The 14339-nt window shown below is 39.3% G+C and overlaps 1 protein-coding gene across 1 annotated transcript; it reads left to right on the top strand.

The window, feature by feature from the left end:
- Positions 1 to 76: 76 nt before the first annotated feature.
- LOC128204755 (sushi, von Willebrand factor type A, EGF and pentraxin domain-containing protein 1-like) lies at positions 77 to 12508 on the top strand. The gene is made up of 8 exons (XM_052906160.1): positions 77 to 233; positions 646 to 783; positions 1405 to 1575; positions 1792 to 1971; positions 9302 to 9475; positions 10118 to 10309; positions 10572 to 10710; positions 12322 to 12508. Exons 1-8 carry the CDS (start codon positions 77 to 79, stop codon positions 12506 to 12508), a joined length of 1338 nt encoding a protein of 445 aa, XP_052762120.1.
- Positions 12509 to 14339: the final 1831 nt, after the last annotated feature.

Raw genomic sequence — 14339 nt, 5'->3', positions numbered from 1 at the left:
TGCGAGGAGATAACACCCCGATACTCTTTCAGAAATAAAAGATAATGTTACTTACCTTCTAGGTCCAACACCCCCAATGGTAGCGTTTGCCACCAGCAAAACACATACATCTCATTACATTGTGGGTAGCGTGGTTCGCTATGGGTGCTCGGCAGGATACACCCTCGATGGAAACAGTTTGGTCGTATGTCAATCAGACGGGACCTGGAGCCAAGCCCCCGTTTGTTTAAAGGGTAAAATAGAGAAGTTTATACATTATTTCCGTGTAAAATGGCAGTGTGTGATAAAATACCGAGTGAGTCTTAAAGGGACACAATATAGGTTTTTAGTTTCAATTCATGATAACATATACTAATGTAAACGATATGTTGGTGCTTTTTTACCGGGTGAATTCATGGAAACGCAGCTTCTACATGATTTTTTTTTATAAAAGCTAATATTCGTTATCTGTACACTTATCATTTGTTTTTGTTTGTTTTGATCACTAAAGTCATAGGAGTTAAACATAATAATGCATTAAAATTAAAAGAAGATATTTTGTGCATCAACTTATATTGTGCCACTTTAATTTATATTCCCTGAGCGTCGAAGCCACGAATGAATTGTTGACCTGTTTAATAAGACTGAATATTTTTTGTTTTTCAGCATGCTCTTCCATGCTGCCCGTATTTGCAAACACCGCACCAACCTCACGCAGCCCTCCATACACCAGCGGACATGTTATCCTCTACCGTTGCACTGGAAAATACGTGAACGACCCGACAGGAACCAATTTCATTACCTGTATGCCCGACGGCTCTTGGTCCGGCGAACCTACATGTGTGCCAAAATGTACGAATTAATTATTGATTTTCATTTTCCACCATTAATCACTGGCTAGCCTTTTTGAGCCGACTGTACGTGGTAAAGATAAGTGATACTTTGGCGCCTTGATTTCGTCTCTTTTATATGGTAGTAATAATTATGGTGTCGCATAATACGCATTAGAGCGGAGTATTACTACTATTTATTGCTATGTCTGTTGTTGTATTGAGTTTTGAACCCAAGAACGCCGCCATGCTATTCTGAGTACAATTTGATTCTTATTTGAATGCTTTAAGTATGGTGAGTTCCTTCCCGTCATGTCTTGGGTATTTCATTGCTTGTAGTTTGTGAACCGCCCCTCTTAAAGTTTGGGTAATTGGTTGCCTAAGATGGTGACCCGGCCGTCATAACATTTGGAGCCGCTTTGAGCGAAGTTTGATTCATGTTTGAATGCTTGTAGGCGGTGGCGTGCCATCATACCGTTTGGAGATGCTGTTAGTGCAGTCTGTTTAATGTTTAATGCTTGCAGGCGGTGACCCGCCCGTCATATCGTTTGGTGATGCTTTGAGTACAGTTTGATTGATGTTTGAATGCTTGTAGGCGGTGATCCACCCGTCATACCGTTTGGGTACGCCGTTGATGCAATGGCGCCGTACACCGTCGGCGACATAGTGAGTTACACGTGCATTGTTGGGACCGCCTTCAAGGGCCACAACCTTGTGGCTTGCCAGTCCGACGGAACATGGAGCACATCTCCTATCTGTCATCGCGGTAAGTGTATATTATCAAAGGAACATGTACCCAGTATATACAGTTGAATTAAACATGTTTTGAAAATATTGCATTATGCAGTAAAAGTAACACTTTATGGGATTACTATTCTTGTATTTGCTTAGTGCACTGCCGATTAATACCTATGTTTTTCATGTTCAGTACCAACCTAAAAAGATTTGTTTATTTAAAAAAAGCCAACGCTTTCTGATTTAGTATGCGGCGAAGTCTTGCCGACTGTTGCCAATGCTTCTCCGGTCAGCCAGCCACCCCCATACTTCACCGGCGCAATTGTCACCTACACTTGTAACAGTGACTTTGACAACACTGCAAATAACTTCATTGTCTGTATGGATGATGCGACCTGGTTTGGAGATCCGCAGTGCCTCGCTAAGTGTAGGAATTACATTCTAGTAATGAAAATAATCTTAAAAAATAAATAATTTGTAAAACTAATATTTGTATGTATATACATCAAAGAACTGATTCTAACATTGATTGAGATCAATCAATGATTTGTCCCAAGGCATAAAATACTTGTATGTGTCCGCATACCGAACCATTCACCCTTTGGACTACGGGCACATATAATTATATTTTCAGTAGTGCGCTTAAAACAAAAACTTATTTGTATTTTCTTTTTTTCTCGACTTTTCTTCATAGTATAGTATCCTGGATGTACCAATTACCGGTGTATTAAGCAACTATCCAAAGGAATTTGGCCAGGTTACATGCAAGCTTCTTTAAATTTCACTCATATTTGGTTGAAGCATAATGGATTCCAGAAAAAGTACTAGTTGGCAAAATAGTTTCAAGGCAGACGTCATAAATTATACTGCGTTTAAATAATTTGGAGATAATAAATCACTTTATTTAAAGGGAGCGACTGTATGTGAAGAAGTAAGTGTTATATGTAATACATGGTCTTTAACCCGTTTACGGTGTATCGTTAACACTCAGGCAAATAGATCATTAGGTATGACGTCACAGCCAAATATATGGCTCAACTCAGTATCGTAGGCTAACAAAACGGAGTAGAGGCATTGGTTCTGATAGGTTGTTTGAAGTGATTTATTGTACTAATTCATACCGTATTTAAAGGGCCACAATTAAGGTTAATGCAAAAATCAAAACAAAAAGAGCCGATAATTTTGTGTACAGATAACAATATATCAGCCTTAATAGACAACAGCAACAATTTATAGCTACGTGGTCAATTCCGCAATAAAAAAGCGCCAAAATATATTTATGGATTTTCGCAAAAAAATGGCTCGTTCCAAGACAAAAAATAAAGAAGTTGTCAAAACGTTCAATCTGTGAGAGTGAAGCTTTAAGCAATACTGTCCAATAATCAAACAATGAATACGTAAAACAATTTTACTATCAACCTAGCTCAAACATACAGTTGTTTAATCCTAATGGTAATGGCTACAATCTGAAAATGTTCGTCGATTTCCGAGCTTCCCGTGGAATGGTCTTGTAGCGTGTTTATTCATTTACAGGTAGCGCACCTCCAACTCTTCCATTTGTTTCCGGTGTGTTTCCTTCGCAACCGTCTGTTTCCTCGGTAGGCTCAGTCTTGGAGTATGTCTGTTCGAATGGATATCTACTAGACAGTTTAGACAATGGCGGAAGAGTCGTATGCCTTAGTGACGCCACGTGGGGACCATTGCTTGAATGCAAAAAAAGTATAAACTATTTATTTTACATTTTACACAAAATGTTCAAATATTTAAATTATTCGTATGAATTATTCGTGCAATGCACCACCAGCATATGTACCACAGTAATGAAGGTGGATGCCTAGAACACAAATCAAATAACATCAGAATGGTTCTAATTCTCTTTCGATTTTAAACGTAAAGTATGAGTTATGTAAACTTGTCAGATAGTGTCTGTAATGTGCTATTCGTAAAAATATCCAAATTAAATAGGACTCTTCACCGGCGTCATTCTGCCACATAAAGAGCGCCATTTATGTCTTTCTGCAAATTCCTAGTTGACGTATACAAAGACTTTATCTTCTCGCAAATATCGAGATCGCGTTTAGAGGAGTTATAACTGCTCGCAACTATCTAGTTGATGTATAGAGGGGTTATATCTTCTCACCAATATCTAGTTGGTGTATGGAGGAGTTATATCTTCTCGTCACTACCTAGTTGGTGTATATAGGGGTTATATCTTCTCACCAATATCTAGTTGGTGTATAGAAGGGTTATATCTTCTCGCCACTATCTAGTTGGTGTATATAGGGGTTATATCTTCTCGCCACTATCTAGTTGGTGTATAGAGGGGTTATATCTTCTCGCCACTATCTACCTAGTTGGTGTATATAGGGGTTATATCTTCTCACCAATATCTAGTTGGTGTATAGAAGTGTTATATCTTCTCGCCACTATCTAGTTGGTGTATATAGGGGTTATATCTTCTCACCAATATCTAGTTGGTGTATAGAAGGGTTATATCTTCTCGCCACTACCTAGTTGGTGTATATAGGGGTTATATCTTCTCACCAATATCTAGTTGGTGTATAGAAGGGTTATATCTTCTCGCCACTATCTAGTTGGTGTATATAGGGGTTATATCTTCTCGCCACTATCTAGTTGGTGTATATAGGGGTTATATCTTCTCGCCACTATCTACCTAGTTGGTGTATAGAGGGGTTAGATCTTCTCGCCACTACCTAGTTGGTGTATAGAGGGGTTAGATCTTCTCGCCACTACCTAGTTGGTGTATAGAGGGGTTATATATTCTCGCCAATACCTAGTTGGTGTATAGAGGGGTTATATATTCTCGCCAATACCTAGTTGGTGTATAGAGGGGTTATATATTCTCGCCACTACCTAGTTGGTGTATAGAGGGGTTATATATTCTCGCCACTACCTAGTTGGTGTATAGAGGGGTTATATATTCTCGCCACTATCTAGTTGGTGTATAGAGGGGTTATATCTTCTCGCCACTACCTAGTTGGTGTATAGAGGGGTTATATATTCTCGCCAATACCTAGTTGGTGTATAGAGGGGTTATATATTCTCGCCAATACCTAGTTGGTGTATAGAGGGGTTATATATTCTCGCCAATACCTAGTTGGTGTATAGAGGGGTTATATATTCTCGCCAATACCTAGTTGGTGTATAGAGGGGTTATATATTCTCGCCAATACCTAGTTGGTGTATAGAGGGGTTATATATTCTCGCCAATACCTAGTTGGTGTATAGAGGGGTTATATATTCTCGCCAATACCTAGTTGGTGTATAGAGGGGTTAGATCTTCTCGCCACTACCTAGTTGGTGTATGAAAGGGGTTAGATCTTCTCGCCACTATCTAGTTAGTGTATAGAGGGGTTAGATCTTCTCGCCAATACCTAGTTGGTGTATAGAGGGGTTAGATCTTCTCGCCACTACCTAGTTGGTGTATGAAAGGGGTTAGATCTTCTCGCCACTATCTAGTTGGTGTATTTAGGGGATAGATCTTCTCGCCACTACCTAGTTGGTGTATAGAGGGGTTAGATCTTCTCGCCACTACCTAGTTGGTGTATAGAGGGGTTAGATCTTCTCGCCACTATCTAGTTGATGTATAGAGGGGTTATATATTCTCGCCAATACCTAGTTGGTGTATGGAGGGGTTATATCTTCACGCCAGTACCTAGTTGGTGTATATAGGGGTTAGATCTTCTCGCCACTACCTAGTTGGTGTATGAAAGGGGTTAGATCTTCTCGCCACTATCTAGTTGGTGTATAGAGGGGTTAGATCTTCTCGCCAATACCAAGTTGGTGTATAGAGGGGTTAGATCTTCTCGCCACTATCTAGTTGGTGTATATAAGGGTTAGATCTTTTCGCCACTCTCTAGTTGGTGTATAGAGGGGTTAGATCTTCTCGCCACTACCTAGTTGATGTATATAAGGGTTAGATCTTTTCGCCACTATCTGGTTCGTGTATATAAGAGTTAGATCTTTTCGCCACTACCTAGTTGGTGTATATAAAAGTTAGATCTTCTCGCCACTACCTAGTTGGTGAATGAAGGAGTGATATCTTCTCGCCACTACCTAGTTGGTGTATAGAGGGGCTAGATCTTCTCACCACTACCTAGTTGGTGAATGAAGGGGTTAAATCGTCTCGCCAATACCTAGTTGGTGTATATAAGGGTTAGATCGTCTCGCCACTACCTAGTTGGTGTATATAGTGGTTAGATTTCTCGCCACTACCTAGTTGGTGTATAGAGGGGTTAGATCTTCTCACCACTATCTAGTTGTTGTATATAAGGGTTAGATCTTCTCGCCACTACCTAGTTTGTGTATAGAGGGATTAGATCTTCTCGCCACTACCTAATTGGTGTATATAGGGGTTAGATCTTCTCGCCACTACCTAGTTGGTGTATAGAGGGGTTAGATCCTCTCGCCACTACCTAGTTTGAGTATAGAGGGATTAGATCGTCTCGCCACTACCTAGTTGGTGTATATAAGGGTTAGATCGTCTCGCCACTACCTAGTTGGTGTATATAGTGGTTAGATTTCTCGCCACTACCTAGTTGGTGAATGAAGGAGTGATATCTTCTCGCCACTACCTAGTTGGTGTATAGAGGGGCTAGATCTTCTCGCCACTACCTAGTTGGTGAATGAAGGGGTTAAATCGTCTCGCCAATACCTAGTTGGTGTATATAAGGGTTAGATCGTCTCGCCACTACCTAGTTGGTGTATATAGTGGTTAGATTTCTCGCCACTACCTAGTTGGTGTATAGAGGGGTTAGATCTTCTCACCACTACCTAGTTGTTGTATATAAGGGTTAGATCTTCTCGCCACTACCTAGTTTGTGTATAGAGGGATTAGATCTTCTCGCCACTACCTAATTGGTGTATATAGGGGTTAGATCTTCTCGCCACTACCTAGTTGGTGTATAGAGGGGTTAGATCCTCTCGCCACTACCTAGTTTGTGCATAGAGGGATTAGATCTTCTCGCCACTACCTAGTTGGTGTATATAGGGGTACGATCTTCTCGCCACTACCTAGTTGGTGTATAGAGGGGTTAGATCTTCTCACCACTACCTAGTTGGTGTATGGAGGGGTTAGATCTTCTCGCCACTATCTAGTTGGTGTATGGAGGGGTTAGATCTTCTCGCCATTATCTAGCTGGTGTATGGAGGGGTTAGATCTTCTCGCCACTATCTAGTTGGTGTATAGAGGGGTTAGATCTTCTCAGCACTACCTAATTGGTGTATAGAGGGGTTAGATCTTCTCGCCACTATCTAGTTGGTGTAAAGAGGGGTTAGATCCTCTCGCCACTATCTAGTTGGTGTACAGAGGGGTTAGATCTTCTCGCCACTACCTAGTTTGTGTATGGAAGGGGTTAGATCTTCTCGCCACTACCTAGTTGGTGTATAGAGCGTTTAGATATTCTCGCCACAACCTAGTTGGTGTATATAGGGGATAGATCTTCTCGCCACTACCTAGTTGGTGTATATAGGGGTTAGATCTTCTCGCCACTACCTAGTTGGTGTATGGAGGGGTTAGAACTCCTCGCCACTACCTAGTTGGTGTATATAGGGACTAGATCTTCTCACCAGTACCTATCTGGTGTATAGAGGAGTTAAATCTTCTCGCCACTATCTAGTTGGTGTATAGAGGGGCTAGATCTTCTGACCACTACCTAGTTGGTGTATATAGGGGTTAGGTCTTCTTGCCACTACCTAGTTGGTGTATATAGGGGTTAGATCTTCTCACCACTATCTAGTTGGTGTATGGAGGGGTTAGATCTTCTCGCCACTACCTAGTTAGTGTATATAGGGGTTAGATCTTCTCGCCACTACCTAGTTGGTGTATAGAGGGGTTATATCTTCTCGCCACTACCTAGTTGGTGTATGGAGGGGTTATATCTTCTCGCTACTATCTAGTTGGTGTATGGAGGGGTTATATCTTCTCGCCAATACCAAGTTGGTGTATGGAGGGGTTATATCTTCCCGCCACTATCTAGTTGGTGTATGGAGGGGTTATATCTTCTCGCCACTATCTAGTTGGTGTATTGAGGGGTTATATCTTCACGCCACTACCTAGTTGGTGTATAGAGGGGTTAGATCTTCTCGCCACTACCTAGTTGGTGTATAGAGGGGTTATATCTTCTCACCACTACCAAGTTGGTGTATGGAGGGGTTATATCTTCTCGCCACTATCTAGTTGGTGTATAGAGGGGTTATATCTTCACGCCACTACCTAGTTGGTGTATATAGGGGTTATATCTTCTCGCCACTACCTAGTTGGTGTATAGAGGGGTTATATCTTCTCACCACTACCAAGTTGGTGTATGGAGGGGTTATATCTTCTCGCTACTATCTAGTTGGTGTATGGAGGGGTTATATCTTCTCGCCAATACCAAGTTGGTGTATGGAGGGGTTATATCTTCCCGCCACTATCTAGTTGGTGTATGGAGTGATTATATCTTCTCGCCACTATCTAGTTGGTGTATTGAGGGGTTATATCTTCACGCCACTACCTAGTTGGTGTATAGAGGGGTTAGATCTTCTCACCACTATCTAGTTGGTGTATAGAGGGGTTACATTTTCTCGCCACTACCTAGTTGGTGTATGGAGGGGTTATATCTTCTCGCCAATACCAAGTTGGTGTATGGAGGGGTTATATCTTCCCGCCACTATCTAGTTGGTGTATGGAGGGGTTATATCTTCTCGCCACTATCTAGTTGGTGTATTGAGGGGTTATATCTTCACGCCACTACCTAGTTGGTGTATAGAGGGGTTAGATCTTCTCGCCACTATCTAGTTGGTGTGTAGAGGGGTTAGATCTTCTCGCCACTACCTAGTTGGTGTATAGAGGGGTTAGATCTTCTCGCCACTACCTAGAAGGTGTATAGAGGGGTTAGATCTTCTCGCCACTACCTAGTTTGTGTATAGAGGGATTAGATCTTCTCGCCACTACTTAGTTGGTGTATATAGGGGTAAGATCTTCTCACCACTATCTAGTTGGTGTATATAAGGGTTAGATCTTCTCGCCACTATCTAGTTGGTGTATAGAGGGGTTAGATCTTCTCACCACTATCTAGTTGGTGTATAGAGGGGTTAGATCTTCTCGCCACTACCTAGTTGGTGTATAGAGGGGTTAGATCTTCTCGCCACTACCTAGTTGGTGTATAGAGGGGTTAGATCTTCTCACCACTATCTAGTTGGTGTATAGAGGGGTTAGATCTTCTCACCACTATCTAGTTGGTGTATAGAGGGGTTAGATCTTCTCGCCACTATCTAACTGGTGTATGGAGGGGTTAGATCTTCTCGCCACTATCTAGTTGGTGTATAGAGGGGTTAGATCTTCTCACCACTACCTAATTGGTGTATAGAGGGATTAGATCTTCTCACCACTACCTAGTTGGTGTATATAGGGGTTAGATCTTCTCGCCAATACCTAGTTGGTGTGTAGAGGGGTTAGATCTTCTCGCCACTATCTAGTTGGTGTAAAGAGGGGTTAGTTCCTCTCGCCAGTTAATTATTATCTGACATTTCGGGATCATTGAATGTGACTTTATGAGTTTCTCAAATTGATAGTTGGAGGTGTTGACAATGTTTCTCGAACCATTGCTCTCAATTAACAATCTCATCGACAGACTCTTCTTTTTATATTTTAGATTTGTTATGTGCTTTCGAAGATTTTCAAAGAGTAATGATATGTGCTTTATTTATATATAAATCACACACAAAGCCTAATGGTTTATCATTCTTCTATATAGCTTGTTCGCCCACGCCGACTTTTGACAACGCAGATCCAGTACCTGGTAAATCTTTCGTAGGCAGTGTAATACAATATACGTGCGCAACTGGATATGCAATAGGACCAAACTGTAGCAACACAGTGGTGTGTGGAGAAGATGGCTTCTGGACCGGAGAGGTGATATGCATAGAAAGTAAGTTAACGGATATGTGCTGATCGCAGATGGATAACACGTGAAAAAATAAATCCTCTTATCCGTATATATATATATATATATATATATATATATATATATATATATATATATATATATATATATATATATATATATATATATATATATTAATTAACTATGCTTATTCGTGGTTACTACAGGACTACTTCTGCAACATAGTTTCAATCAGACAATTTCATCATTTGGATTCAGTCTGCGCTTTGAAGAATCTCGCTCTTATTTGTCAGTGTGTATAAAACAATCTTAATAAGTGAACACTAACCTTGACCCCCCCCCCCCTTCCGCTATTTTGTAGTTATCTAGTAGTGATTGATACTGACTGTTCGCCAGTCTAAGTCAATAGATTATCTTAAAAGAAATATTACTAAACATAATACAGGTAATAATAATTGCGGACAGAACGAGCGGGGGTGGGGGGTGGGGGGTGAAACTTTTATATGAACATGTGTTTTATTTGCATTTATGAACTTATATTTTTCACATTATATTCTTAAATAACATTTATCTTTCTAGTTAAGGTGGTTTTGATAAAAGAATATGCCGTATAGTTTAGAAAAGAATCTACAAAGCTTGAACTAACCCTTACTCATTTATCTACAGCGTGTTCACAAGAAACGTTACCGGACAGTGGCGGATCGTTCCCTATCCTCGGATCCGGCCCACCATTCTACGTGGGCGACCGAGTGGTGTGTGGCTGTCCCGAGGGGTCTTCAATCGATCCGTGTATTAAAAACTTTGTACAGTGTCAGCCGGGTGGAACATGGTCGAATCCGCCTAAATGTCGCTCAGAATGTGAGATTAGTTCTAGAACATCAATTCACAAGTTTAAATGACGCTATACGTTACGTTATGCTACAGTTCAGTTAAATTTCAACGTTGGTAGATGTACATAATAAAATAACTGTTTTAGAAAGTGTGGAACACAAGACAACGATACATGTGTGGTTGTGGTTCAGTTCCATTACATTGCATCTTTCATGAGGTAGATACAGACGATGTTTGCTTGAGCGGAACTGTTTTTCTTTCTAGTGTCATTGCGATGTGGCGTTGGTAGTTGTACTCAAGAAAGAACCGTTGATGGGGATACATGGCGTCTCTGCGATGGTGGAGGGACCGGCGTCTGTGCGCCGAACAAAGGACGACTTGAACTTTTTAACGGTGGAGAATGGCGACCAGTGTGTTTTGACGAATGGGTTAGCTGGCCTAACCTTCATGTCGCCTGCAGAATGCTTGGATTTAGGTAGACTGTTGGTGTTCGTTTATCATCATCATCATCATCATCATCATCATCATCATCATCATCATCATCATCATCATCATCATAATCATCATCACTACCACCACCATCATCATCATCATCACCATCATCAGCAGCAGCACCAGCAGCAGCAGTATATTCAAAATCATCATCTTAATCATCACACAAGTAGCAGCAGTAGTAATTTTAACTAATTGTATTTACATGATTCACTTTTCTTGTGCTTCATGTCATTTTAGTAAAGTGGTATTTGAATTGAGACAATTTACAGTGTAAACTATTTCAATTACTAGTATTTTAAACAATACTCGACAAAATAAGGCACGTTACAGACTACAAGAACAATGTAAGCACAATTTCTACAACATCCTTCAAACTAGTTTAGTGTTAGAGTGAGCTAGTACATGTGTACGTCACACACCCTGGAAGACTTGTGTTCGATCCCAACTAGGGATACATTCTTAAAAAGGACACGTACAGTACTGGTTTCTGTCCAGGATGCGGACATGAGAGTGGTTCATGCCTTTACAGTCGAGATTTAACAAGCTTTATCGGTCTTTAAGTGCCCCCCCCCCCCCCCCCACACACACACAAATTATAATTAAAATTTAAATATAATTACTACTACTACTCCTTCTAGTACTACTACTACTACTACTTCTGCTGCTGCTGCTGCTGCTGCTGCTGCTGCTGCTGCTGCTGCTGCTGCTGCTGCTGCTACTACTACTACTACTACTACTACTACTACTACTACTACTACTACTACTACTACTAATAATAATAATAATAATAATAATGAAATAAAAGAATTAATAAATAAAAAATGAAATAATACTTACGAGTTTGGTTACTGCAAACAAATAAAAAACCTGTTTTATTTTCTCACCCTTTTAGCAAAAGCATTTTTTTGGTCGGGTAAGTCGAGGGAGGGGAAGCCTTTGAAATTGTCTTCAGTGTACTTTGTCCATTTTCCAAAATAGTATTTAAATCGAAGACCTAAAATCTTTCTTCTCAAATGTTGTCGAATCTGAAAAGAGACCATGTCACAGATGGTTTATAGCGTCCATTGTAAATATATCCCCGAAAGTTAAAGCTGCACTCTCACAGATTGAACATTTTAACAAATATTTTATTTTTGTCTTGGAACGAGCCAATTTTTGCGAAACTCCATGGAAACCAGGTATATAATACTGCTGATAAAAAGTCAGATCGCAGATTTTTTATATTTAACTTCAAAAATTGATTATGGCTTAAACCGTTACTAACGGTTTAAGAAAAACACATAAAGCTTCATTTTATGATAAAACATTAATTTTTGAACGGAAATATAAAAGTCTACGATCCGATTTTGTCAGCAATCTTATATTATTGGCTTTACGCAAAAATTTGCTCTTTCCAAGACAAAAAATAAAAACAAAGTTGTTAAAATGGTCAATCTTTGAGAGTGCAGCTTTAACACTTTCAGAGATACTGTCATCAATCATTTTTTCAATGATCATAGCTCTTTACAATCAAGCAATAATAAATGAATATATTTCCATTTTAGGCACGCCGTTGCGATGGGAAGATTTCAGGCCGCATCAGATGATGATTTCTGGCTAGATGACGTCAATTGTGGTGGGAGCGAACAGCACCTGCTTGATTGCACTGCAAGTACACTTGGCACTGAAGATTGTACGGCAGAACAATATGCAGGAATCATCTGTACGAACGACTGTATGTCTACATTGTAAAATGGTGTGCCATTTCGAAGATATCGTGATGTATACACGTATAAAACTTATGAATAAAACCCATATTACACTGTTACATTGTATTTCTCTGAGATTGGTTATACATGTCAAAGCAAAACTTATTGTTCACCTTTTAAAGTTACAGTCAAATTATTCACATTTGAGATAAAATAAAAATGCACATTTGATAAAAAGAAGAAATAACGCAACGCTGTGGATGTGAACAGTGAGCAGAATAGGTCACGTGATATGCATGTTGGCAGTGAGTATTGTGCTGTAATAGAAGTAACTATCACAAAAAGGTGCACAATTAGGCTCCTTTTTGTCATTTAATATATATATATATATATATATATATATATATATATATATATATATATATATATAATTTCCTTTTATTAGCATACACGCTTTGTTTAGGGAAAATCATTTTTTACAAACAACTTAAGCAATGATTCCATTCAAAATGCACAGCTTTATATCAATTCAGTCGACGTATCCCCATGTATTTGAAGTTACAGTAAATGCTCATTTCAATCGCGTCTAAAGGTTTTTCGGTGCTTTGATTAGATAACATTCGTTAGACAAATTTTATGAACTTACACGTTTTAATTCTTTAAGGAAAATGATTTTATTTTTACGAGCAACTTTAGCAATTATACCTTTTAAAATGCAGAGCCTATCAGATGGTCGTTTTCCCGCGGTGAGGACAAACATGTGGTCAGTTAATGTATGTAGAAACTATTTTTAGATTATCGGAACAAGTTTTTATGAATGAGAATAGGATTGTGCTTTTTAAAGTTTATTGATAAATTTAATGTTATTTATGTTTAATGTAAGTACCTTTGTAGAAACAGTACTAGTGCTGCTATGAATGCTTCGTACTCTTTGGATGTTTAACAGGTTTAATCCGAACTACTTTGCTTAACCAAACGTATGCATGACTCACTGTCGTATCAGGGCTTGTGTGTTTATATAAATTGAAAGCCTAATGTCTAAAACTATGCCAAGAATACACCGGAACGAAGCTTTTATGCAAAAATGAAAACTTCTCATTAGAAATATAAACGCCTAAAATCATAAAATGAATAGTATCTTGTTATTGTGTATTAGGTAAATTACAATTTAGTATTTGAAGCATTAGCAATGCGAAACCTGAGATACAACTATTTTAACACTAAGACACGCAACACGACCAAACCATTTCTATGGTTTCGATGTCATTCTGCTAAACATAGAGCGCACTGAGACTAAAAAATAAGTTAAAACGAAATGAATAGAAGTAGTTCTTTGGAGTTTGTGGTCTTAAGACTACCTGCGCGCATGCATGAGGGAGTCAGTTGAGGTAAACTTGAGCAGTTAAGATGGCTTGTCCCTGTAGTTATTGTATTACTGATAATACTGATAACTGCTGTTGGTGTGTTTGTGTTCATTGCCAAATGACATTTAATTGCATTTTTTCCAGGAAATGCGTCTTGTTGTACGTCATTATGGAAATGGCGTCGTTGAAACTGTGTCCCAGTCCCGTGCGCTGACGTATGATATGGATTTGAGAGCGGGCTTACGTTTATAAACAGTGAAACATATCAAAATGATATTTCACTATTTGAAACACTAAAATATAGTTTGTATTTCACTGATATATCTCTATAAATCACAGGAAACATATAATTGGTTCACAGGACCAAAACGGGTCCTTTTTCTTTTATTTCTTGTTAGCGTTTTTGGACTAGGGCACTTGTGGCCTAGTTCATAGCCATAATCGCGCTATCTGCATTTTCAAGCCGCATCTGGGGGTTCACTGACGTAATGTAATCATACGCTGTATTTT

This window comes from Mya arenaria, chromosome 10 (genome assembly GCF_026914265.1).
Source record: "Mya arenaria isolate MELC-2E11 chromosome 10, ASM2691426v1".
NCBI lineage: Eukaryota > Metazoa > Mollusca > Bivalvia > Myida > Myidae > Mya > Mya arenaria.
Note: the sequence above shows the minus strand (reverse complement) of the source record. Positions and strands in the feature narration are given on the sequence as shown.

Bases quoted from the DNA above. Each gene is read 5' to 3' on its own strand.
- LOC128204755 (XM_052906160.1), top strand. From the start codon at position 77: ATGGTAGCGTTTGCCACCAGCAAAACACATACATCTCATTACATTGTG. The intron at 234-645 runs GTAAAATAGAGA...TTTGTTTTTCAG, and splicing joins AGCCCCCGTTTGTTTAAAGG to CATGCTCTTCCATGCTGCCC. The intron at 10,310-10,571 runs GTGAGATTAGTT...TGGCGTTGGTAG, and splicing joins GCCTAAATGTCGCTCAGAAT to TTGTACTCAAGAAAGAACCG.